General features: G+C 40.2%; 1 protein-coding gene across 5 annotated transcripts in view; it reads left to right on the top strand.

Annotated features, from left to right (window-relative positions):
* Positions 1–610: 610 nt before the first annotated feature.
* actn1 (actinin, alpha 1) overlaps positions 611–27,647 on the top strand; it is a 71,690-nt gene continuing 44,653 nt past the window's right edge. For 3 of the 5 annotated variants that reach the window (XM_059352965.1, XM_059352966.1, XM_059352968.1), the window contains exon 1: positions 612–1,029. In XM_059352965.1, the coding sequence (XP_059208948.1) occupies positions 925–1,029 (105 nt within the window). In that variant the 5' untranslated portion in view covers positions 612–924. Of the gene's footprint in view, positions 1,030–27,647 lie in introns of all 5 variants that reach the window. The other 2 variants (XM_059352967.1, XM_059352964.1) reach the window with 2 other exon arrangements.

Raw genomic sequence — 27,647 nt, 5'->3', positions numbered from 1 at the left:
TTATGTATTTTTTTGTCATTTTGCATTTTTTGTGACCATTTTGGGTCGTTTGTAGTTGTATATGTATGTTTTCAATTGTTCTGTAGCATTTGTAGATGTTTTGTGTCTCTTTGTAGTCATTTTTTGTTGTTTGGAGATGTTTTGTTTATGTTTGTGGAGATTTTGCATCACTTCTTGATTATTCTGTGTTTTTTTCAGTAGCATTTTGTGAGTCAAGAGCGGGAGCCTTGACAGTTTGGGCCCCTGGTTGGCCAGTTCAGTAGGCTAATCCATGTCAAGTGTTTTTTTTTTAAAGATAAGTAACAAAGAAGGTGAACTGCTGTACAGTTTCAACATGATGCCTGTCCAAAAACAGAATCACACCTCCTACATAATTTACATATTGTGGAATAAACATCAGTTCCTTTTTGGAAATAAATCCTGAAGTGTCCTCACAGTCAAACAGCCAGATCAACCTATGCAGTCAACCTTGGATATAAAGCCTCCGCACTGACAGCTGAACCGGCCAATCCGCTTCGAGGAGGCGGGTCATGTGCGCCCCGAGGCGTCCAATCAGATCCCTCGGTCGGCTATCGATTCAATTTGTCTGAAGCAAAGTTTTTGCGTCTGTCGCTCCTCGCCTGTAGACCTGCCTACTGCCTGCCTACCGCCGAGTACTGCTGCCGGGCAGAAACTAGAGCAGATAGAGACAGAAAAGAGGCAGAGTTGGAGGGCGAAAGAGAGAGAGAAAGAGAGAGAGAGATAGAGAGAGAGAGAGAGAAGGGGGAAGCCGGGGGTGGACCGTTAATTTCATCCACACACCGTCTTGAATGCGTGGCGGAGAGTAGAGCTAATTTACTGCTGTGAAACATCACCGCGCCGAGCACCGGGAGCCTACGACACCAGCAGAGAGCGTCTATATATATAAAGCTTTATATATTATACATGAATAATATGGAACAGTATGATGGGGAAGACTATATGCCCCAGGAAGATGACTGGGATCGGGATCTGCTCCTGGATCCTGCATGGGAGAAGCAGCAGAGAAAGGTGAGCGCCTCACTTCCTTTTTACCTCCAGTGGAAAGGTGCGGAAGCGTGGTTGTGCCTGGGATAATAATAATAAAAATAAAGCAGATTATGAATATTATATTCACACATTATTAGATGTTATTACTTTGACGGTATAGTGATATAACGCAGCAGGGAGGCAGCAAACACCGACTGGCAGCGGTTTATTTTAATTATTACGCTCATTATCGCTTTAATAGTCACCTGTGCGGCTTTTTTAGCTACTTTTATCAACTTTTCTCCAGATCTGTTAGACTCTTGCACATATCCTGTGTAGCGTTGTGAAATATCCTGCAGCAGGAGGGCAAGAGCAGGAGAAGAGGAGGGGGGGTGGCGGCGTAAGAAAAACGATTAAAAACTGGACAGGACGCCCACCTTTCCAGCGCAACAGATGTCAGCCATGCGCTTGACTGCATATGGTGTGTGTGTGACTGGCCCCTCCTGTCATCTGGCTTATGATGCGACGTGGATTAGGCCATGCTTAACAACCGGGGGGATGGAGTGTGTGTTTGGGTGTGTGAGGAGGGGGCTATAACTAATTTTCCGTCTCCTTTAATGAGCCTTTTGGCACATTTACGCGCGGATTCGACGTGCCACAGACTTCTAGGGGCATAGAAATGCTGAATATGTGCTCCTAGTGGTAGTGTTTGCTGCGTTATAGCGCCACTGTGGAAGTTAGTTTATTCATAATTTAAAGTCTGGGTTGAATACTGATTTACTTGGATTAATATAAGCTCCATAACCCGGCGCGCACACGGTTCATCCATCCATATATTGTCTTTTAAGGAGCCCAAATCACCTACACGCGTCCAGCAGCTGCTGCTCTTTTTCCACACAGAGTATGAATGGCCTGTTTCGAGAAGGGGTGTTAACTTTTTCTCCCCATACTTTTCCTCCTCTTTGAAAACGGGGAAGAAAAGCGCTGTGGAATCTGAGTAAGCGCTGCGGTTTGGGCTGGGCTTGCATGGGAGCAAGCGTGCCCAAAAATGGTAATAATCGGCCCCTCTCGCTGCCGTTGGAAAACTTTTTCCCCCCCGAAGTTACTTTCTTGCTCTGCGAGCTCTCAGCTTGTAGTTTCCTGGATTATGTCATCGGCAGGCTGCTACCGGTCGAAAGCGTATTAAAGGAAATAAAGGAGAGGTATGCAGGGCTGGTGTCAGGTGTGGACAGCACACAGGGCTGGGCTCATGCTGCTACTTCTGCCTTCAACTCTTTAGGCTATAAATGAAGTACACAGTCACACCTGACAGACTTCTATCCTGGTGAAATACTACTGATGACCCTGGTACTCCTGCCTGCATGACCCTCATTGATCTAATCATCCTGCAGAGAGCTGGGATGTTTTATTCATCTGTTGAGTGATAAGTGTCTCTGTTGAGGAACACAATCACAGTCTGAGAGGGAAGACAGCAGCTACACCTCTGTCCTCCAGTCATCCATATGCATGTGTACACATACACACCACCCCAAACTCCCCCCAGGCTTCAGCAATCAGCTTCGCTGCTGATGAACAGATAAACGAGAAGGTTTCATGTCTGCTGATTGTTTCCAATCTACATAAAACAGAATTGTTAATATTGAGATATTTAAAATTCTGACATGTTTTTGAGAAATCAATCAAGCAGCATCTTGGAGCTGCTTCCTGAGCCTTTATGAGAGATGTTTTGCTGTTGGAAACTTCACAGCTGTTCTTCTCTGTGTGTTGCTATAGCCTGAAGATGATTTATTTGTTTGTCAAGAAGTGACGGCAAACATTTTACATCCAAAGTCTTCCTGTTTGCTTCCCAGAGGCAAAAAAAAACAAAAATATGAGGCCTGTCTTCGACCAAAGAAATATGTAGTCGACCAATCACTTAGTTGATATAATCGAGCAGCTTTATTCACCTTATAGATGTTGGAAGCTGTTTTATAGCCTTAAGAATATTTATTTGTCTGTCAAGAAGTGGTGGCAACATTTTACCACCAAAGAACTCGTGTTTGAGTCCCAGACAAAATTAAATATGTATATATAATGACTAAAGAAATATTAGTGGACTCAGGCCAAAACAACTGATTAGTCGGCTAAAATTATTGTGTTAAAGTCTGTTAAACTTAACTTTAATGGTGGAAAAATACAAAAGAAAAGCAGCCAAGAAGAACATATTGTAGAGGCTAGGACGCTATTTTGCAATTGTCTTTGACGCACACAACCCCAGCATGTCAGAGAGTGCTTAAAATATTTGGAGTCCGATGCAAGTCTTAACCTGACCCCCAGGTATCGGGCGCTGGTATCTTCTTATCTTGGAATCTTAATGTCTCTGCAGACCCAGGTGTGGCAGGTACACTGTGCCAGATGTTACTTAAAGCTGCAGCAGCCTCATATTTTCACTCAAACAGCACTTTGTTTATGCATTTGTCTATAAAACAAACAAACTAACACACATACACCTCATTTGTTATACAGTCAGACATTTCTTCCAGCTGTTTTCACAGCTGGAAGGTGGAGTTCAGGTGTTAACTGCTGGAGATAATTTGTCCAGGTTTGTCCTTATAAGGATATAAGCTGCAGCACCTTCGATCAGGCCCTCCCTGTAGGAACCTCCCGCCTCCCACTTCCCATCTCCCACACCCCAACCTCTGTGTTCCCAAACACTCCCAACCCACACCCACATTCCCCTGCCTCGACTGTACACGCCAGGTCACAGATAACATCGACTCATTCCTGATCAGACTCAGGATTTGTTCACTTTGGCCCCAAAACTTTTAGTCTCATTTTGGGACTTTGGATCTCAAATTGATCCGTTCAGACAGACACGGAGTCATTCTCTGATACATGAAGTGCCCAAATGATAAAATGATTGATTCATTTTCTATAATCAAGAGTAGGGCTGGGTGATATGGACCAAAAGTCATATCCCAATATTTTTAGGCTGAGTATCGATATATGATATATATCCTGATATTTTTATCGCAAAGTGAGAGCAAATGTTCAGTCAAAGTCAAATATGACATGTCACAAGTAGTTTTATTGAAACTTTTTATTAAGGGGGAACATAAATACTGTATAACAACAGGAGTATCTTTTTTTTTTAATCAAAGCTCCATAAAGTGCACATTTAAATAATAAAATATCTTAATTAAAAATAGCCTATGAAATAAAATAGGCCAATCTTTTTCTGAAATAAATATATTTATATGAGAAAATAATAACGAACATTACAAAAGAACTAAATATGACAAACCCTAGTACGGGCAGCAATTATATATAATGAAAGAAAACATTTCAGTATGTGCAATATGGTCTAATTCAATATCACATTTAAAAATATATCAATATATATTTTATATCGATATATCGCCCAGCCCTAATCGAGATCAGTGTGTTCAGGATGACGAGCAGCAGCGTTAGTCAATACATTTCTAATAATCATGATGCAACAGTCCGTTCATCCACCCTGCAGGCACAGAAGGCTGTGCAGCAACTTGTCCTTCTGTGTGACAGATATGCAGGAAGTGCCCACTAAGCGAATCAGTCACCAGACTTGTCACCACTTTACACTCCCCACTTTGACTAATCAACGCTCCCTCGGGCGGGGCCGTCGCCAGGCAGCAGGCGTCCAAAACCCAGCATCTTGACCTACATCTAACATTTCACAGCTTCTGGAAGAAAATAACATTTACTGTAGCTGCACAAAGACTCAACTCAGGAAGGAAAAGACAAGCCTGTGTGTGTTCTCAGTACCCAGTAATCTTTAGATTTCAGTATCAGGAAACTGACTCAACACATGAATGGGTGTGTGACGTTTCAGTTCTAGTAAGAAGACAGCAGCTGTTTGCTAAATTGCATAATAGGATGTGTAATGTCAGCTCTGGCCACCTCACAAAATGCTTCCTGTCATCAGATTCCTCTGTTCCCATGATGCACCTTGCACAGCCCTCTTTCTAACAAAAGAAGAAGAGCGTCACAGAGCGCCGTTGACAAAGCAGGGAATGTGGAAATAGTGAATTCCCTCTGTGTGGCAGGTGGCTCCGCTCACTACCCTGATAAAGGCGTTATGTGCTGAAATGTTGCTTCTTTTCACTACATAAAACATGAGCGCGCCGAAGACTGTGTCGCTGTTTTTTCCCCTTATAAACTGTCTGGCTGTGTCATGTGATGTTTTCCATCCTGTAGCCTGACTTTGAGCCCCTGATTGAACTCACATGCAGTTATTACATATTTTTCAGTCACTTAAATTTAATTTCGTACGTGATTATACGATGGAAGTTATGTATTCATCAGCAGGTCATCTGTTCAGATCCCCAAGGGGAGTTAAGAAGAGATATTTCTGTTTAATGTTAAATATTATTTACTAGATGTCCAACAACCAGTTATAGGTTGGAAAGATATCCTCAGTTGTTGTTTTAAAGTGAAAAACAAGGCTTATCTGCTTCTTTGGGAGCCTGGCATCATAGGAAAGTCAGAAAATACAAAACTTTTCATGTGAAATAACCAAAGTTGTTCAAAGTATCATTCAAAGTTCGGCAAAAGAGTTAGTGTTCATGTAGAGGTGCCTTCACTCCCACAAGCACCACTGGACCATTCTGGGATTATTTGTCTTTCTTCATTTGAGATGTGCTGGTGTAGATACCAACAATGACAACCATCGCCAAATAATCAATAATAAAGCAAGCAATAATAGCAATAAGCAATAATAAATGTTACTTGGAAGTCTCAGATACATCAGAAACCCAAACACCGTCATGTTTTGGTTCACAAAACCCTCCGAAGGTGCACACAGCTCCGGGATTACTCTGCCTTCTCCAAGAACTGTGTCCGGTTGACTGCCGCTACTACAGAGAGTTAGGAACCCAAAATTTTGTGTGATTTAATTGCAATAAAGGGATCAAAAGTATTTAGAACTAACTACAACATGATGTCAATGTGTAAACAGTTTAAAGTCCTGCTTTGTCAGGTCTGTCTGCAAGACGACAAGGAAACAGTTTTCAAAATGCTTGTTTTCTGGATGGAGTTGGGATAGCTCAGGGCTGCTCTGCTTACAGGAGAATCTCAACGCTGAGAGGCTTTCGCCAAAAAGCGTCACCAGCATCTACTCCTAAAAAAACAGCCGTTTTACCTTTGGTGTGACGCACGTTTACTCTCAGCAAGAGAGTGAATAAGCACATAAAAAAGTCCGACTATTCCTTTACAGAAAGGTGAGAAGCAGCCTTGTGTCTGACCTTCCTCCTCTGTCTGATTCAAAGATGCTTCAGGGAAATGAGCAACCTTCTGTCTGTTTCTCAGCATATCTCAGTCACTTAGTCATCTGTAAGGTCTGGAGCTGTTCTTAGTGAAACTGTAAAGAGTAAGAAAATAGAAAGATATCTTAATAAAAGTCTCGAGCGCTCTCGGCTGCTGAGAATCCTGCATCCGCTCGCTGTCGTAGTTACCACAGCCGGGTTATAAATCCCAACAGGAGCTCCCCAGCGAAGCGATGATCCCGCCCCGGTCACGCTCTCTGGGCCCTGTCTTGTTTGTCCTGATTGATGAGGTCACAGGGTGACACCCCAGCTGAGAGGACCCTCGAGCATCCAGCCTTCCTCTCGTCCCGTCACAGGAAGCTTTACGCGTGTTCTCCGTCGGGGCGTACCATTAGATCCAACTTCCTTTAATTCAGGAATCGTCCGCTGAAGAACCAGCATTTACAGTCATGGAAAAAATGATTAGACCACCCTTGTTTTCTCCATTTCTTGTTCATTTTAATGCCTGGTACAATTAAAGGTAAGGTTGTTTGGACAAATATAATGATAACAACAAAAATAGCTCATAAGAGTTTAATTTAAAAGCTGATATCTAGACATTTAACATGGTTTTCTTGATAATAACCAAAATCATTATCAAGAAAACCATGGAAAATGTCTAGATATCAGCTCTTAAATTAAACTCTTATGAGCTACTTTTGTTGTTATCATTATATTTGTGTACCTTTAGTTGTACCAGGCATTAAAATAAACAAGAAATTGAAGAAAATAATGGTCTAATAATTTTTTCCATGACTGTAGTTGACACTGTTATGGACGCAGACTAGCTTTCAAAAGTTTGATATCACCCAGAAATTTGTATTCATTATTAACCATGGAAGCAAGTTAACTTCAAAATTACATAATTCATTTAAACTCATTGAATTGACTGATCATTTTAACATGATTGATTAAGTATGGGCTTATAAAGAATATTATGGCTGCTGTAAATGGGGATTGATTATAAATCAGTAATTTATAGCCGTGATAGCCATTTGCCACATTAATAATTCTATTTACAGTTCTAAAAATAATTTTATCAAATCGTGGTGAGTAAAAATGAACATTTCTGGGTAACTACTAACTTGTGATTGTGTCTTCCTTGCTCCAGTTGTCCCTGTTGGTAGTCAAACATGAGACGAGCTCACTCTTCTCTCTTTATCATACCTCCCTTCATCTTTTGCTCTCCGTCAGTAATCCGATCCCGCGGTCAGGGTTTGATCGAGCATGTTTCATAATTAACCGAAACATCTTGTTATGTGCCGCTAATGAGAAGCTTTCAGTCTGGAGGAAACCATCTAGTCTTTATGGCCCGGAGCTCCTGGTTTGATGTATGGAGTGTCAGAGGATACTGACCTGTGTCTAACGACTCTTATATAATCCGACTCCACGTCTCAGAGCGGGCTATTGTTCTCCTGCTGAGGTGTACAGAGGCTCGTGTTGAAGAGCTGGTGGCAGTGTTTACTCTAGAGAAGTCAATGGGACAGCTCACACACATTGATCCTTTTAGAGAGTTGTTTAACTACACATGTGGGTGAAACTACCAGATTTTTCCACTGTGTTAACAAGCTAATTAGATCTTTAGCCTTGTGGTTTGGCTCTATGTAAGGCTATACCAGTCGGTCAGCTGCTCCAGCATTTTGTCCAAATATCTCCATAGCAACGGGATGGATTGTCCTGAAATTTTGACATTGTGGTCCTCAGGGGATGAATCCTCAGACTTGGGTGACCATCCCGACCGTCAACGCCACGTTGAGGTTCACATTTGTGGTATTGAGTGATATGTCTAAAAAGCTATTGGAGGGATTGTCATGAAATTTGGTACAAAGATGAATGCCTCCCCTTAGGATGAACTGTAATAAGGTCAACATTTGAAAATGAATGATAATCCCGTCAACCTTAGCTCTAGATGCTACTGCTTATTAGCAAATGCTACAATGCTAAGTTAAACTATAGAGCTAAACATCAGTATTAGCATGAGTTTTGCATTAGCGTTGCATACACAGACCTGTCTCCACAGCAGTGTGTCAGTACTGGAGGAAAGTCTGGCTGCACCCTTTATCATTCTGCTATAGGGAAATTGTATTTGTTTGCATTTCTGGAAATAAATTCTTAGGATGTGCTAAGCCCAACATGCAGCGATGGTTTTTCTGCAAGTAGCGGAAGGGTAAGAGGACACCGTCTGAAAAAGGTGCCCATCAGCAGGCTTATGCCCAGTCTACAGACGAGGGTTTCATCCAAACATGTCGAAAACACTGGCAAATTAAATTGAAGGATTTTTCCCATTCATTGAGATAAGCAGTACGTGGTTCCAGTTCTCCAATAAATAAACCATTATGTGATTGCAGAAGAAGAGGATGCAACAAGATGACGTTATTAAAAGCACCGGTCAGATGAGTCAGATGGTGGAAAACTTGGTAGAAATATGACGTCTTTGTTTCATGTATTAATATGAAGGACGGGCCAGCCCATTATCCTAATCTATGATTGGCTGCCTGCCTGGTCAGAGGCGGGCCTGAGTCTGGCCAACTGTTAAGTTAAATTAAAATTTTAAACACTATAAAGGCTGTCAATATGGTTGATGGTTTGACTTTTTCTTAACAAAAAGTAAGGTAAAGTGATTCCAGTTCAGTTCAGTATCCTGAACCGTAATTATTTTGGCCAGGTTAGTCATGACAAAATAATAGTCCAATGCCTAGAAACATGACACAACTTTTCATTCTTGTTTTCTTCTTAACATTGGTGATCTATATCTCCTCCGTGTTTTGCACTATTTTTGGTCTAAATACCTGTTTCAGTGCCAGTGATTAAGAAAGCAGATCTCTGTATGTCTGAGCAGAGAGGGTTGAACTCTTCATCCTTTCTCGGTCTGGAAAACATTTTCATGCTTAACTTGCATTTCTCAGCCGTGAACAGTTCCCCCTTTATTTGTTTCAGGAAGGTGAAGCCAATTCTTCCTCATCAAGCCATACAAAGCATCTGGGTTTTTTAGAATTCACTGTTTGAAAAGTCAAATGTGAGCAATTACCAGGCTCTTATCTGAACAGCTCCCAAATGCCAGGGCCCTGATGCAAATTCTTGCATAGCTTATTTTCTCAGGCTCAGGCTCCAAATTTAGAAACGTATACAGAAATCAGCTCCGAGCTCTCGGTTATAGGTCATTAAAACAGTTTCAGGGCCAATTGTGCAATACATTTTTACAACTTTGTCAGGGGTTTGGATAAGTCTGACTGCTTTGCATCACAGTTTCATAATGGATATTTCATTCTGCACAGACTGGACTTTATATTTGCAGCTCGGTGGCAGATTTGAGATCCCAGACGGGGAGTTTTTTTGGATTCCACATCCACCATGGGATTTGGGGTCAAGGTGCATTTCCTGTGGAGCAACGAGTGCAGAGCAAAAAACCTGCTCAATGCTCGAACACGTCTGGAACCACTACACACTTATGGTCACATGTCTTCAATAGCATATGACCCAGAGGGGGTTTATAGGCGATCTGTCTGCATGTTTCCAAGGAATTTTCCTGCACCACATGGGAAGGATGTAGCCGGGTCTTTCCTCCGCTAATGCTATTAATCAAACCGCATGCATTCTCAAGTGCATGTGCTCGCTGCGAAGCCTCTCTTTGAAGCCGAGGGGGGCTCGCTCTGCACTCGGAGAGTCGATGAACATGTGAGTGTATTAGCTGTAAGCCTCCTCACAGGAGCAGCTGCGTTGCGTCCCATGTAAGTGAAAGCAGCTCGGAGTAAATAGATACTGTGGTAAAAAGCAGGCAGCAGGCACACCTTTCCATTCAGTAGCTGTGTGGGTGGAGCTCGGGGGGGAGAAAGGAGAGGGAGGGAGGAGGCAGTGAGTGGAAGAAGAGGTTCAGACAGAGGGGCTTTCAGGTCTCTGCACAAAGGGAGCGTGTTCAGGAGGCCATCTTTTGTCACATTGTCAACCTGGAGTCAATAATTTATCATCACTGAGCGATCAGATTACTCTTTAGTCTTCAGGGTGTTTTCCCTCTGCAGCATACTTGCTCTGTTACTAGTGTTTGGCAAGATAGTTGAAAAATGTAATCAATTACCCTCGCATATAAGTAGTAAGTAATTACATTATTGTACTAATTACACCTATAAATCTTCTGTATTCAAAGAAAAAGTTCAACATTTGGCGAAATTCTCCTATTTACTTTCTGGAGGAGTTCAATCATCGCTGTCATATCTGTCTATTAAATATTAGTCTACATCCAGCAGCCAGTTAGCTTAACTTAGCTATAGACTGGAAGCTAATGCTGGGTCCATTTCCAGGTTTTGCAGGTCCAGTGTACAAGCTTAAACCAGTACGATTTTATGCAATCCAGCTGAACCGGAATTTGTCATTTTGACACAAATAAGTCGCCAATATCAGCATCCTGCTGACGACACGGCGATAAGTGCAACGTGTGCTGCATTACTAATATGACAACATGAGTAATAAAATATTTTGTTTGTTTACAAATGGACTAATGGAGCCATGAGTGTGTGACAGACTGTGTGCAATTTACTGCTCAGCTGAGGCCAGTGCCATGATGGGGATCACATTTCAGTTGAAATGGGAGGAGGATGCACATTGAGCATGTTTGTTTATTAGAAGTTGTATGTGTTTTTTGCAGTGAAAAGGTCGTTGTTTGGGTTAAAATAAATATGTTGCGTTGTACTGAAGTTCTTAGGGACTGTGTCACGTAGCAGAGTGGGCATGTCAGATAGATCCCACTCTCTAAGTTGATTGTTCGTAGTTCATTGGCTCTCTCAGTCTCATTATGTTCCACTCAGGAGCAGCTGCTGAGTCAAGTGCGACACCTGGTGGTAAAATTCGGTATACCTGTAGCTTCATATTCAAAGGACAAATCAGAGAGTGGTATTAGATATATCTAATCGATAAAGCAAATAAGCCCATTTCCAAAACTGTTGAACTTTCCCTTTAAGATTGGAGGAAATAGAAAACAAAACATTACGTTTTTTACAAGCAGTCGGCCAACCATTCATCAGTCAGGGTAGGCTTTTTAAAGTAGTAACCTGTGAGACTTTTGAATTTGCTCTTGACAAAGTTTAACTTTTCTACCCAGCTCTTCTTCTACTGTTTATCCAAAATCAGCAGCTGCTGCTTCTGCCGGAAGCTTATCAACGCATCACTTCCCATGCGGCACAGGATTTCTTTCCCCGGCTGAGTGTAGTCGACTCTTGGAGTGTAGAACTGTAAGAGCTTTAATGACACGGACTAAATGAAGGTTAAACACTATTATGTTATGTAAATCAGTGAAAAATGTATATCGACAAAAACAAAAGCGTTTCTTATGCCAGTTATTCTTCCTCTCACTTTTCCTGCTCCTTCTCTCCATCTCTCTACCCCCTGTTTGCCCGATGTGACTGAGTGGGTGGCAATGTATGTTAGGAAAAAGTTTTTTCCTTGCTTCAGCGTGTTGAAATCTCCCTCCAGCCTTATCAGGAAGCCTGTCTTCTGCTGAGCTCAGTGTGGTACGTCACCATTATTTGCTCTGTGTGTAATAAATGGGCAATTGCAGCATTTGAACAATGCAGACAGGATGTTTCTTAGGGTTTTATTTACACTGCAAGCAATTAAGTCTAAATTAGACAGAGTTAAATTCAGTGTGGTGAATCAGCCTGCCTAGGTGGCCAATGTTACAGGCAAGGGCTGAGTAATAAGTGCGACAATTAAAGAAAGGAGGTAAAGCCAATGTTGTTGTAGACCTGGAATGATGATAATGTTGGAAACAAATCAATCCATCAATCTGTGTTAGTGAGTCCTTGGGAAGAGAGTGTTCTGTTTGAATCCGAGGCCACGGGCTATTTGTTCTGCTGCACTCTTCCACTTTTCTAAAGTGGGACAAGTATTGAACGTCTGAATTTCAATCAGTGGCTCCTATTGATCGTCTGGTCCGCCGGCACTCATGATCAGTTAGAGTTTGAGTCCCTGCAGGCAAGTTGCATTACGCGCCGATGACTCTGTGCCGTTTGTGATACAGCCTGCGTTTAAATTCTGCAGCAGCAGCAAGAACTGACCGACATTTCTTCCCCCTGCACTACTTTTTTTGTCTAGTCTTTGTTACCGGGATTAGTCTGCACACTTCCCGACGTCACTCGATTTGCGACGGTAAACAACAGCAGCGGCTGTGAAGTGCTCACGGCAGATCTCATTACAAGTTGTAACAGACACCTCCTCTTGAAACAGCCCAACCCCTGGTAACCCAGTACAGAGGGGGAGCCGGCCGGCAGCTCGCCTCTGTGTAGTGGAGAGCCCTTGGCAGAGCGGCGGGCCAGCCGAGTGGTTTGGGCCGGGTGAAGTGCTGGCAGGTGCTGCAGCTGGTGGACGGACACAGAGTGGGAGGTAAAACAGCTCATTTGTAGCTGTGGTCACTCAGAAAGGCTGATGAGCTCTGCAGAGAACATATACAGATGCATCTCAATACATTTGAACAGTGGTTCCCAAACTTTTTTAGCTGCGCACCCCCTTCTATATCCCAACCGGGTTGACGCACCCCCAATCCCCCACACCTTAAAAAAAACAAAATGCAACAAGCTTTTTTTATCGCCATATTAAAGGCGGCATGTTTAATCATGCTCAAATGAGAACACACATATAATAAAATAATCATGATCACAACAATGCCCTCTCGCATTTGAATTCTTCTGAAAAACAGTTTCAATATAATGCAACAAAGTTATGTGCAAGCTTCCACTTTTAATAGCAAAGAGGATGATGACAGAATCAGAGGCAGAAAGCAGATAAGTTGGGGAAAATGTTATAATATTTTGACCCGTATTAAACAAAAATTGCAGCAAGCTTAAATGAGCGTGGAGCTAACACAACCCGTCATCATAACACAGGTTGGAAAAATGGAAGAAAACTTCTTCTACACTTCATTTTAAGATGAAGTGCATTTTAAATAGCCTGCATTTATTAATTAATTAATATTACAGTTTTTGATTTTACATTTTACAAAGGAAATGTTTATTTACACGTCTTTATTGTGTGGGGGGAAAAAATGTAATTGCGTAATTATCAGACCACCATTATATTTTTCATCTCGCGCACCCCCTAGCGGCAGCTCGTGCACCCCTGGGGGTCTGCACACCACACTTTGGGAATCCCTGCATTAGAATATGATGGAAAAGTCCATTTCCAGTAGTTCAAGTCAAATAGCCCCAACCAAGTATTGAGTCAAATAGATGGACATACTTTTCAGAGGCCAACATTTCCATGTTAAACATACTTTTTAAAATTGGTCTTTTGTAATATTTTTTTTTTTTGAGACACTTAATTTTAGGTCTTCATTAAATGTAAGCCAAAATCATTATAATTAGAAGAAATTAAATAAATGAAGACATGAAATGTCTCATTTTGTGTGTAATGGATCTATATAATGTGTTATTTCCACTTTTTTAAATTGAATTACTGACATTAATAAAATGTCTATGATATTCTAATTTATTGAGGTGCACCTGTATGTGTGAATGTCCCCCTGAACTGTTCCCATGGTCCTCTTCTTCTTCTTTTTTCGTTTCTTTCTGACTGTGCCATGAACCGTTTCCTCCTTTTCTCGCCCGTTGTAATTACAACCTCTGTGACCTCGTCCACTGGTCCGGCCCAGAAAGACCAGAGAAGAAACATAAATGCCCACAAGATTTTTCTTTGCCCAGCAGAAAATACAGTTTCCATTTCAAAAACCAAATGTTATGTTACTCATGTTTCTGCTGTCCATCATATTCCCAGGTCACATTTGGGTAAAGCGGTTACTTTGTAACATAGTCTTTATCGACTGTTGGTTCGGGCTGTAAATCACAAGTTTCATCACAATACAATATTCTATTGATTATTTGTACCACAACTTGTGCCACAATATGACATCAGTTCAGTTAAGGGGTTTTCATTGATATGAGACAGTATCATATAACTAATTAACACATTTACAGTTCATCAACTGACAAAAAGCAAGCTGATTATTACTACAACACAACCATAAGATGCAATCAGTCACCTGTGGAGCTCATTATTGATGTAGATTATGATTTAAACAATCACTTCACTCATTAAAGGCATTTCCTGTGTAAAGTTGTGCCACTGCTTGATTTCCCTGAAGCTTCATAAATAAGGTTGTTAGATACTTCGAAACAATAGTAGAATAAACATAAAACCATGGAAAAATGATTAAACCACCCTAGTTTTCTTCAATATTTGGACGAATATAATGAGAACAACAAAAATGGCTCATAAGAGTTTAATTTAAGAGCTGATATCTAGACATTTTCCGTGGTTTTCTTGATCATGATTTTGGTTATTATATTTGTCCAAACAAATGTACTTTTAGTTGTACCAGGCATTAAAATGAATAAGCAATTGAAGGAAACAATGGTCTAATGATTTTTCCATGACTGTATATGTATTTAAACTGTGATTTCTGTTATTTCTGCACAGTAAATCAACATAAGGCTCAAATATACTTGCTTTTGAACCATGTATATGCATAGACAACTGGCAGCGTCATCAACAGAAATGTTCACATACTTCCCTATGTACAACATGTTTCTGGAGGATTCATCTAGAGCAGGGATGGGCAACTGGAGGCCCGGGGGCCAGCACACTCACTTGAAGTGGCCCTGAGTACAACTACATGCATTTGAGAATGAAATCTTAAAAGTGCAGTGTAAATATGCACAAAATTACTTCTTGCAATTTATGTTGGTCTGCTGTTCTTGCACTGAAAAAAAAAGATTGCAGTAAGTGGTAATTTTTTTTTGCTTCAAACCTTTTGTATTCCAATCTATACTGTTATACATGCATTTGAGCATGAAATATGTTAAGTTACTGCACTGTAAACATATTTAAAATTGCAGTTTCATCATATCTGGTTAAGTGTATGGTCCTACATGTGGCCCTGTGGTAGTGTCCATGAAAAATTGTGGCCCCCTCCAGCATTTAAGTTGCCCATCCCTGATCTAGATTTAAAGCAGATAAATCTGACTGCATAAGGGCTCAAATAAAACACTGAAGTAGAGCTTCAGAATTTGCATGGTGTAATGTAAACAAACACAGTGACACTCAAGGAGGTCGATCTAATGCTAATTCTCAGATCACAGCCTCATAAAAGGGTGAAAGGTAATTGATAAAGTTGCTTAGTCAGCTGGTGGACAAACAGGCCATCGGTACCATCTCAACTCTGTTTGTCAATCGTTGTTTGTACTGGTACACACAACCCTACACTGCTCCTCGCGGTTGCAGGCACATAGGGTTAATTTTCTGAGGACGTTCACAACCAATGCTCCAAACCAACGACCAAACCTCTGCATGAAAGCAGCTATATTTGAGCCTTTGCCTGTACTACTTTACTGATCATGATTGACACCACTTTGGAGGCCATTTGTCACTACTTGTGCTGGAGGAAATTATCATCTACCTTTTTAATCCCCTCTATAAAGCTCTGATTCGTTTCTGTGTCTCTAACTGGTTTTGGATCAACGTGTAAAAACCAGCCTGTTGAAAACATCCGACTTGATACCTGCATCTCAGATTTGTTACGCAGTTCAAACCGATTTAGTGTGTTTTATTATACATGCAAATATTGCCACATATTTGGTAATGTTAAGTGCACATATTTTAAGTTTATGTTTTTGCTTTTATGACAAAGTAGCTCACAAAGTGCTCAAAGTTGAGTTCAAGTGTACTTGGAGCATTTAATGAGAATTTCTTGCATCATTATCTGTGTGTAAAGCCACTCAGAGAGTTATTAATGGTTTTCTTTTTGTAACATGAATGCACTTCCCTGAATTGATGTTTCATGTGGAGGTCAGAGGAAGTCAAGTGGCCCCTGGAGCTGAGCTGAATAGATCAGTCACTTGTGATCAAGGTTTCAGTGTTTATAAGTTAGACTACCTGGGATCTTTCTGAGGCTCGTCTCTCCTGACAGAGGTTTTCCTGTGAGGTTTATTTGCTGAACTGAGAATGTTACCGCTTCTCTCTTTGACTCACATGTGGAACTGATGATCAGGAAGCTTAATTTTTGTGTGTTTGGATCGCACGTATAAACAAATCTGCTGCAATAAACGACTTCCGAAGCAGAAAATGAAACAAAAGGAAGAAGAAGTGAGAAAACACTATCAGATGTGCAGGTGTATTTCCTTTTTATGCTTCATACTTCTGCTTAACTATAATTTGAAAGCCAATATTAAGTGTTTTAGATCAACTCTTTTATTATGATGAATTATTATGGATTAAGCTACTAGACAATTTATAAAGACGATCTATTTGAACTACACCTCGCCCAGCTGCAGCATTAAAGTGAATGAACACTAATGTATCAACAATTACAATCAATAATATCATTACATTATTCTGAAATGGACCATTTTGCATTTATACATACTTTTAATTGTGAATAACCACATGGTAAAACACATTTTTTATATTAAATGCTCCACAAAACAGCTGCAAGGATCAGAATGTAAAGCATCATCATGTAAATCATTTTTCTTTTTGAATTGTTTTGATGACATATGTCATCACATCGCACAGCCCTCGTGAAGTTATTATCAATTTAGGTGCAATATGCGTTTTCTTTACAATACGATTTAATTGAAAGACAATAAATTATCATATTGAATTATTGCCCAGCCCTATTTTGGACATACAAGGGTTCCGCCAAGCAGCAACGCTATATTAATGACGCTATAATGCACTGTGAGGTGTCCTATTATAAGAAAATAATGAATGATGGTAAGTTTTGTTGTTTTAGCGAGCTGCAGTCTAAAGTTTCTCGTGTTTATGATACAGAATCACTTTAAGGTGACACCTGCTAGCCGAACAGAAAGCCATTTCTTTTCCCATGACACAAAGTGTATTTGTTAACAGAAAACATCCAGCTTGGCGTATAGAAATGTCGCCCGTACAGTACGTACAATGGCATTAAGAGGACACATACAGTACACTCGATGTGTAAATGTGTTGAAAGCGTCCTTTGTTCGAGTGCAGCGTAGCTCCTCCCAGCTCAGCATTTCTCTGAGTCAGGTGACGGTCAGCAGAGAAAAACGCTGCTGCAGCACAAAGCAGCTCCTCGGCCGGGCCCGCACACTTCCCATCACACGCCGCTGCGGTCAAACCGAGCTGGAGCTGACTCATGACTACCGTGTTATGACTCGGGTGAAAGGGCCACTGTACTTCCCATCACACTGTTTAGATTGGCATCTGACTGTTGTCAGAGAGCACGGCAGCTCAGGCATGACTCAGGAATTATGGTGTGCTGAGTCGCTGTGATAACAACTTTATTCCTGTTGAGTGAAAAATAAATTCTTTGTCTCTTTATGTTGTGCGGATCTCTTTTTTTAGTTGCATCTCAATAAATTAGAATAACATGGAAAAGTCCATTTCCAGTAGTTCAAGTCAAATAGCCCCAAACACGTATTGAGTCATATGGATGGACATACTTTTCGGAGGCCTACATTTCCATATTAAACATACTTTTTTTTTTTAATTGGTCATTAAATATAAGCCATAATCATTATAATTAGAAGAAATTAAATAAATTAAGACATCAACTGTTTCATTCTGTGTGTAATGGATCTATATAATGTGTTATTTCCACTTTTTGAATTGAATTACTGACATAAATAAACTAATATTCAAATTTTTTGAGATGCACCTGTAATTCCATTATAAGTTAGATTTATTCTTTTTAAAATGGATGAATGATACTTTGAGTTTACAGTGCTAATAATCCTATATACTTTCTTTACAATTTACTTAATAAAATATCAATATTTGCTGCCAAAAATCTACTCTGGGCTGATAATATTTAATTAAAATTAAAATTTTACCCTTTAAGCTGTATGCACACATTCCTCTGTGTTTGTTTAAGTACCATAAAACGGAGCAGTTTGGACACATAGAGAACAGGGTTCTTTGTGCAGTGGGACAGTCCTGCAGATACATGCTCACACTGGGCTTTTGAACGACTTGTTGCTCAGCATGGCCTCTTTGATGCCTGCGCTCTATTTGAATAGCATCTGCACGTGGATTTGCATCCAATTTGTGTGCTATGAGATCATCCCAAGTGCTTCATCTTCTTACCGTCATCCTCGGCTAGACATGTGTCAGCACATATTTGTTTTTGTTCTCACCAAATATGGAAGCGATGTAACCTCACTGAAGCGGACATGTTTCATGTGTGGGCTGAAAGTCCTTGACAGTATGTGAGAAAAATAAAATAGTTTTTAGATGAATGGGTGCCTTTAAGTTCTCTGTTTTCAGTGGTGGAAGAACTCATCAGACACTTGAAGTGAAGTTGCAATACAACAGTTTAAAGAGTCATACATTCTGAAGTAGCATCATCAAATTGACACCTAACAAGTATTAAAAAATAAAAGTAGAATTGTCTCTTTTCAGAATGTTATTTTATCAAATATTATATTGTTGGATTATTTTCAATGATGCATTAACTTGTCAGCAGCATGTTAATGTTTAAGCAGATAGAGCGGACCAAATTTTTCTATATTAGAGACGTCACGGTTCATGTATTCGTGCACAACTGTCGTGGCACAGGAGTCACGGTTCAGTGCACACAGCCACTCAAAATACACTGTATGTAGACTGATGCATGTAATAAGGAAGCAAAGTTCACAAGTGCAAGCTCAGCATTTTAACCTTTTGCTGTATGCTGTTTGCAACATTTGCTAAGCTAAGCACAACAAGCTGATTGGAGTGTGAGTCAGTCAAAGTATGATGAGCACAAATGAAACATCTCCACCGTCTGTGTGATTGGAAACACATCTGACAGCGTCTCCCACATGTGTCGACCACTGGGATGATAAATGTCTGTGGCCTTGAATGTTTAAATACTGCCAAGATGGAGCTAATAGACACACACAAAATCATACGTTTTATTTTGAATTGTTCTGGGTTTTTTTTATTTTTTTTTTTACAATTTTAAATATCTAGCCTGAAAGATGTTTTTCAGTCTGTATAGCCTCTTGTGACCTTTTGGGAAAGTGGTTGTTCAGTGTTTGTGCAGAATTGTTTTACATGTTCCTTATTTTTTTTAAATGAAAATAGTTTATCAAAGTTGTCTGTGGGCAGAATGTTCCCTCAGTCATATACAACAGGAGTTTGTCTTTTTACATAATAAATTAAAATTAAAGTATCCTTATGCATTTTTTCTCCCTGTTGTACCGAACTTGTACTGAAGCGTAACGTTTGTGTTACACCCCTACTTTATATACTGTGCTAAATCTATAATCATGAGTCCTACAATTTAAGTTAATCATACTGTTTGTTTTGCATGTAAAATTTTAATTTGCAAAGTAACATGTAAGTATGCAAAACTGTCAGATAATTGTGCAGTAAAAATTAAAACCCGACAGATATATCGGCTGATATTGGCCTATAAATGCATAAGGTGTCATCTATATGTTGTCATATGGGCTGCTATGAAAACTTTTTTTACACAATATATAAGAGATATGTATTTATATTAAACGTTGTTTGCCATCATTTTGAAATCGTGTTAGCTATTCATTTCATACTTTTGTTTTAAATAGTCAGCAATTGACTGAAACTGAACAGTAATTATGTTTATTTAACTTAACTTTAATTTTATTCCTATTTTTATTTTCTATTTTATTTTAGCTCTCTGCGTTCATTTACAGAGTGGTGAAAAATCATAAAAATGTCGATTTCCTTTCCAGTTTCAAAAATTACTATATCAGCTATCATATTGTTTATTTTTATATTTCCCCCCTCTAATATCAGTATCGGAATCGGTCTAAAAAATCCCATATTGGTCTGGCTCTAGTAAATAGCACAATATCTGCCTCTAAAATGTGGCAGAAAACAGAAAAACTATATTTGCAGTATTAAAATAAATGTATTTATTTACATCCATGGCTGAACACACCACTGTCACATCAAAATATAATGAATGTTTGAGCTAAAAACAGATTAACAATGATGATGCAAATGAACTTGAACTAAAAATCTTTCAGTTCAGCAAACCCATCCTTTAGAGTCGTTGACTTTGAGGTCCAGATGAACTCTCACTGTCACAGACATTTTCGTGGTTGTAAACTTGTGTTGCGTGGGGTGTTTGTGTGTGACTGTGTGTGTGTGTGTGTGTGTGTGTGTGTGTGTTTGTGTGTGTGTGACCGTGCATGTGTGTGGCTGATGTGTTGAATCCCAGCGAGGGCTTGGGGAGCCGTGGATCGTGGGTTTTTTAAGAGCCTCGTCGCAGCCAAGCTGTTTGTTTGTGGGTCTCCGGGCTTCAGTGGTTGTCATAGCAACCACCCAGTGTTGTGTGCTCTGCGGCATTTTCACAGACGAGCCACTCTTTGTTAAATGAACTCGGCTGAGGAAAGAGCTACTACCACTCTTTGACTTCTCATTGTGACACAGACACACACACACACACACACACACACACACACACACATGAATATGCATCAAGGCCACAAGAGAGTAAATATCAGTGCTCTGGTCACAATGGCTGCTATTCTTTGTCAATCTGCACTTTCTGGCAGTCTCTCTCCACAGTTCGAGCGCGTGCTGACGGAGCAGAGTGTGTGCACGCACGTGTGCACGTACTGTATATTTGCTGCATGTATGCATTTTTGCACGGCAGACAGTCTGTATGTGTGTCTCTGTGTTAGCATATTCTCTTGTTCACGCTCTGGGGTGCATCTGCTTCACACACTCAACCTCGTGCACGCGCACGTGTGTGTGTGCGCTGAAGCAGCAGCCAAGGCGATAGATAAGTGTAATGGGTCCACTGTGCTGAGTCGGCAGTTTGCAGTAACAGCCTGTTTGAGTGCCTGGTTGGTCGGATGCTGCACCTGAGAGACTGTCGCACTCCATCATGACTGCAGGCTGCAGAACGCTTCCTCGTCTGTGGGGGGCCGGGAGAGACCCCGCTGTGGCTCTGTGTGTGTGTGGGGGGTAACATGGCACGGAAACAAAAGAAATTTCAACAGCTCAATTAATCTACCAATGTGTTTTATTCCTGCTCTGTTGCTGTGAATCAAATGAAAAGTGTAAGATATTTTTCTATCTAATTGTATGTTACATTTAATTCACAATCAGTGTGACATAATTGGCATAATTAGAAACCTTGGGATCTTGAGTACAATTCAAATTAAAGTACTGTAGGTTGGAAAAGTCCATGAGCCCTTTACAGGGCCACCAAAAAGTTCTGTGAAGTTGAAGAAGGTAAAGGCATACTATGCAGGAACTGTCACTGAAGGCTTGTAAACAAAACATTAACTTTTACACAGCAACATGCAAAGGAAAAGATACAATACAGTAGTAATAGAGACACCACCACACACTTCTAGTGCGTCATAAGTGATAATTGAGAGGAATTACTTTTATAAGTTGGTACTATTTTAAGGAAAATCCTGCATAATGTACCTTTAAAGAAGCTTTTTATGACACAGAGGATAACACCAGGACCTTCACCTGTAAACGGGCTCTGTATTAAAACAATATGTCCAAACTAGTGTACACACAGAAAAGTTGCTGTAAAAGGTTGAGCTGAAAAACTTGACAATTAATTAATTAGTTGTTGGGCAGAGAATCAGCATTTATTTTGATACTAAAATTAATTGTTCAAGGATTTTTCAAGCAGAAATGTTTGTGCTCCTCCATTGTGAGGATATTATTTTTCCACGTTTTATAACTTTAGAAATGGTTTTGGACTGTTTGCCAATACCACCATTGGCTCTGGGAAAGTCTGGACATATTTTACCTTTTTAGGTGATTTTACACTAAATCACTGACTAATTGACTTATTGAAAAAATATTAGTAGATTAATTCGTAGTGCCAAGTCCTGGCAGAATGCTTGGTCATCTCTAGTCTGTATTATATTAGGAGATCCTAATGTAATACTGATGCATTGAGCAGTTTGGCATATCTTGTAAATAAAAATGTGGTTATAAAAAATAGATAAGGTAATAGGGAGCCACAGAGAGCCACAGGACTGGGATTAAACTGGCAAGTGTCAGATTAACGAACTACACCAGCTGCAGGGAGCAAGTCCAGCCGCTGCACATCGTCCTCCTCCACACACACACACACACACACACACACACACACACACGAACACACACCACATCCTCAGTTAAAGTGTGCTTTTGCGTGTGTGTTTGTTGTGTGTGTATGTGGCTGTAGTCTCCAGTGAGTTTTAGAGGAAGTAGACGGAGGAGGATGAACGATGACCTTTGACCCTTTCAGCGCACTCCCCCTTGCTAAATTGGCGAGCCCTCAGACTCCTGTCCTTCCAGAGAGAGAGAGAGAGAGCATCTTTAGGGCTGTAACTGAGAGAGAGAGAGAGAGAGAGAGAGAGAGAGGGGGAGATATTTCCCTTCATCTCTGCAGCAGGTTTGAGAGGCAGAAAGGTCATATTGTTCCTGTCAGTGACTCACTGAGCAGGATGGATTGAGCAGCAGTGGCGTGTCCTGCTGTTTGTGCTTCAGGTGTAAATGTTTGGGCGCCTCTGTGGGCGTCAGTCGATCTCTTTCTGTTTGTTTGTTTGTTTGTCTCGGGGTCAAAAGATTTCAATGACATCTTAGCGGCAATAAAGCACCAGTGAAATAAAGAGGTATGTTTGTCCCATTGACGCCTGTCTCATGACTGACTGCAGTCCAAGACACATCTTTCTTGTGGAGCACTCTATCCTCCTGCAGGAAAGTGTTTTATGAAGTTGGATGGTTCTCTGTTCAGCTCAGAAGTCAGACTGATTGCAATCAGTCAGTGGATCAAACTCTTTTGTCAGAGTTCACAAAAATGTAGCTCCATGTCAAAGCTCGGCTAGGATTTTTTTTTTCCATCTTTGTGAGAGTATCCATTGATTGCTCCAATTGCAGGAAAAGTCATTGCATATTTAGCTGCAAATTTTCAAAACAAAATCAGTCACAGTGCTGTTGCTAGGTACGTGTCCTGCATCTTTGACCCATTACAATCTGAAAAGGATGCAGTAAACTCACGATGCATGCATCCCAGAAATGCACCTCATTTTTCCTATTAAGAAAGATGCATGAACAACAAACTCATGTTAAAAATCACAGTAACAAGCAAAGAAACCAGACAAGCCCTGTTTCAAGCCTCTGCATCTCATCAGCGCAGACGAAATCCTGCATGCTCTCACAACATGCTCGTTTAGCCACTACCACAACAACTGACCAGTCAACATGGATTTCATTCCAATAATTAAGATTTATGACCTTCATAGTCATAAATAAACTGACGTTTTCACTGTTCGATGCTGTGTTCACACATGTCGACCATGTTTTAACATCTAGGGAACATGTAATGAAATAAAGAAAACATGATAACTAGTTTGAACCATAGACATATATACTTAATGTATAATGAGCACTCTTATTGATATCATATCTTTTATTTTGGTGCTATAATGTTGCTACAAACATGCTATTTTATTTAAATTTTTCTATGTCATGCCGATGTGACAGTTGTTTTCTAATTAACTGTCCAGATTCGGAATTTCGTTTGTTTAATTTCAGATGGATTTTGAGCATACATTAATATATCTGTTAATTATAACCATATCACATGGGCAGTCCATGGCTTGGAGGTTAGGAATTGGGCTTGTTACCGAAGGGGCCAACAGTTTGAATCCCAGGACTGACAGGTCAAGGACTGAAATGCCCTTGAGCAAGGCACCTTATCGCTCCCACTGCTCCTTGCATGGTGTGTTCACTTGTTTGTAAAAAAAAAAAAGAATGGTTTAAATGCAGAGGTTGATTTTCCCCATTGTGGGATTAATAAAGGATAAAGTATAAAACTTCATCTTAAATCATACCATACCAACATCAAAGGAGTTAAACAATATAATGTAGAAGAAATAAAATTATTGTGGACCCATTAAAAAAACACTCAAATCACCACTACATTGAGAACATCAACATCACTGCAGTCATTGTACAAACTGAATGCTTGTTTGCCAATAAATAGTGTTTATGTATATCCTACATTATAATAAGGGTGTACTTTATGTTTGGGTAACACTAATTGTTGCATGTGCTATTACGTACTTATTGATCTATACATGTTTTTTTTTTTATTCAGTCGTTGTAAGAATTTTGAAAGGGCAAATATATTATATCAGTAAAGTTTTTGAAAAACCTCCTCAGAAATACTTTCCCTCCGTCTGAGTCTTCATCATATCCAGTGCGTGTTCTGCTCTCCACCATCATTTCTCTCAGACTTTGCATCATGCGTCCCTCCTCTCCCTCCTCCCACTCAACTGCTGAGAAGGAATTTGTGTTTGAGTCTCTCTGCTTGCCAGATGCACGGAGCCACAGCACAGCAGTGTGCAGAGCTCGGCCCGTCCTGCATCATGTTGCTCCGTCTACTGTACTTCAGTCTGCTGAGGCTCTGAACTGAAGGCGGCAGAAAGCTCAACCCTCGTCTCTTTCATTGTCAATTCTGATTCACCTCTCAATATGGATGACACTTGTTTTTTATTTTAGGATGTTACCCATATCTGATGTCTATATCAGCTGACAGCGCTGTCAAAAATGCACAATCCATCACATATTTTTCCACCCCTACACTTTTTGAGCTTGTTTGGAAGTTTTTGTTTATGTTTTGAGCAAACTGAGGCATCTCCAAGACGACCAATAAAGTTATTCTGTAACTCTCTGTCCTTTTTTGGCTCAGTCACGCTGCAGTAGGTGTCAAAGTTACAACAACTGTTTCCAGGTGAATTAAAGATTTACATATTGTCTTGGCAACACTGGAGAAAAATCCAGATTACAAGTTGTATGTAGGTATCACGCCTCAGAACACAAGTTTGCACAAGGATTTTTCTATTCTGTTTTAGTGTGACTTCTACAACATATTTTATATTCTAGCTGAAGATGAACAGTGTTTGGCTTCCCTTCATGTTGCCTGTGCCCTGAGTGAAAATGGGTAATATACTTTTTTGGCAAATGAACAGGGAGTTTCCCTTAAACTAACATTTTTCAAGATTCAGCTCCTGGTAAATTTGATGATTCAGCAAAGCTAATAAGCTATGATGGCAATTCTGCTCTTTAAATGTCAGCACTGTCAGGACAGCTTACTTTTGATCAACTGTGCAAATTTGGGGAAAATTTGTTGCAAAAGATTTCTGCAAATTTACTTCCATGACAGAATCCACAGATCAAAGTCGCTTCACTGAAATTAATGGATTTTGGCGCAAAACAAGAGATCATATGATATCTTATGAAATATGGCTGTTCTATTTAACTTTGTAAAACAGTCAAAGATTTAATGGTCGAAATCCAAAACATATTGATCATTTAATATCTCAATATTGTATATATATCACAAAAGAGCATGTTTCTGCTTATTCAATAAATAAATAAATCCATGTTAGTAAAACAGCTCCTCTATAGTTTGCTTCAGTTTCAAACATAAAGGATCCAAACGTATGTTCGAAACTGAAGAAAACTATAGAGGAGCTGTTTTACTAACATGGATTTATTTATTGAATTGCCCATTGTCCAAATTACGTAAATGCAGTTTTGCAGAAACAATATAGGAAAAATATATATCAAGGAAATGTTATGTTCTTTTGATGATATATATCATAATTTTGCCGAACTGGAAAGCCGCAGACTTTACCGATCTTTATTCTATGTCGCCTGACTTTCTCCTTTGCTCCTGTCATAATTATATGGGCCATTATAATATATTATAACCTGCACCTCCAGGCACATGATTACGTGGATTATATATAAAGGAATTATTTTGTGGGTATAAGTACAAAAACTTAATGAGAACAGCCTGTAATGCTACATGTTTAAAATAAGTTAGTACATGAATACAGTACAGCACTTCAGAACAGTCTGTCTGTCTGGGAAGCGTTTGTCCCACCAGGGTGCCGTTTTAAATTGGAGCGTGCTCTCGGTGAACTCCTCTGGTTAAACACGATGCCCATCCATCACACATCAGGAAATCATCTGGGAGTCTGAGAGGGAAGAAGGTGCTGTAGCTGTTCGCAGCTCTGTTTTCCTGGCACCAGAAACTCTTTCCACCAGCACTTTTCTGGCCCCCGCGAGCCCGAGTGAGACGAAGGCAGCAGAAATAGACTTAACAGGCGAGAAACTCCACTTTCACCTCCCTGGGTTTCTCAGAGGCCCATTTCCCCCCAACTCATCCAGACAGTTTCATTCTTGCTCGAGCTGTGGGTGGCGTTCCAGTTTTAATGTTGTGGATTTAATTCTGAGGGAAAATGTTTTTTTCCCCTTCGACCTCCTCTTGGTTTCTTTCTCCTGTTTTATTGAACTTTCTGGAGGAGACGCTGGAAAGACATTTTTGTTGCAATTTATCTGCCTGTTTCTGGGGTTTCATCGGGACATGAGAGGCCCTCTGGTACCCTGAGCTGGAGACTCAGGCTTGAGAAACTGGCCCCGTGTTGAAAACCGCCTTCCTGTGTCAGACGCTCTGCCAGCAATATCTGCCTTTCCTCTCTCCCTCAGACTTGTCCGCCTGCCCGTGTGTTCGGATATGGCAGGGGCTCGCACTCATGAGCTGGCTTGTTTCTGTAAAAGGATTGTACTAATATGGACCTGGCAGAGAAGCAGGAAATATTTTCCTAACTGAGGTTGATTAATGGAGTGGGGAGTGGATGACGGGGGGAGGCTGGGAGCTGAGGTGGGGAGAGGAACAGGAGCAAGGAGAGAGAAAAGTATATGTGACGGGTTTAAGGCTCCTTTTATGTCATGGCGCTGTTTTCTATCATCATTGAGATTATGTGCTGCAGTACAGGCAGAGAAAGTTGAAGCTCTTTTTGTAGATGTTTAATAGAATTATTCGTGCTAACAGAAGTTGGATGATTACTTTTCATAAACATAACATTTAAAAAAAACAGTTTCATGTCATGATTATGGATCTCTTGACATCTCAATTTAAGTAAAAACTCACCCATGGCACTCGTAACATAAGTGTGGACTCGAGTCACAAATTTGATGAATTGACAATTAAAAAGACTCAAAATGAGACCTTCCTATATGCTAGGAAAGTGCAATGTCAGCAATATTGGTTACACTTATTTTAATGGCTTTTGTTTAAAGCACTCATGACTCAAATTAGGTGAAGAGTGCAGTATGACTAGTTTAGGATTCAGAATTCAAAGTTTGGGACTTGACTTGTGACTTGCATAACAATGACTAGGTTCCATCTTGGTAACATCTTGGGAAAATGCTAATAATGGATCTTGACTTTGAGTTTCTAAGAATTAACTGTCATGCTTAATAGTTTGATATTGTGGGAAACACACATATACACTTTCTTGCTGAGAGCCTAGCCTA

This window comes from Centropristis striata, chromosome 16, assembly GCF_030273125.1.
Source record: "Centropristis striata isolate RG_2023a ecotype Rhode Island chromosome 16, C.striata_1.0, whole genome shotgun sequence".
Taxonomy (NCBI): Eukaryota; Metazoa; Chordata; class Actinopteri; order Perciformes; family Serranidae; genus Centropristis; species Centropristis striata.
This window is presented reverse-complemented; position numbering and strand designations above follow the sequence as displayed.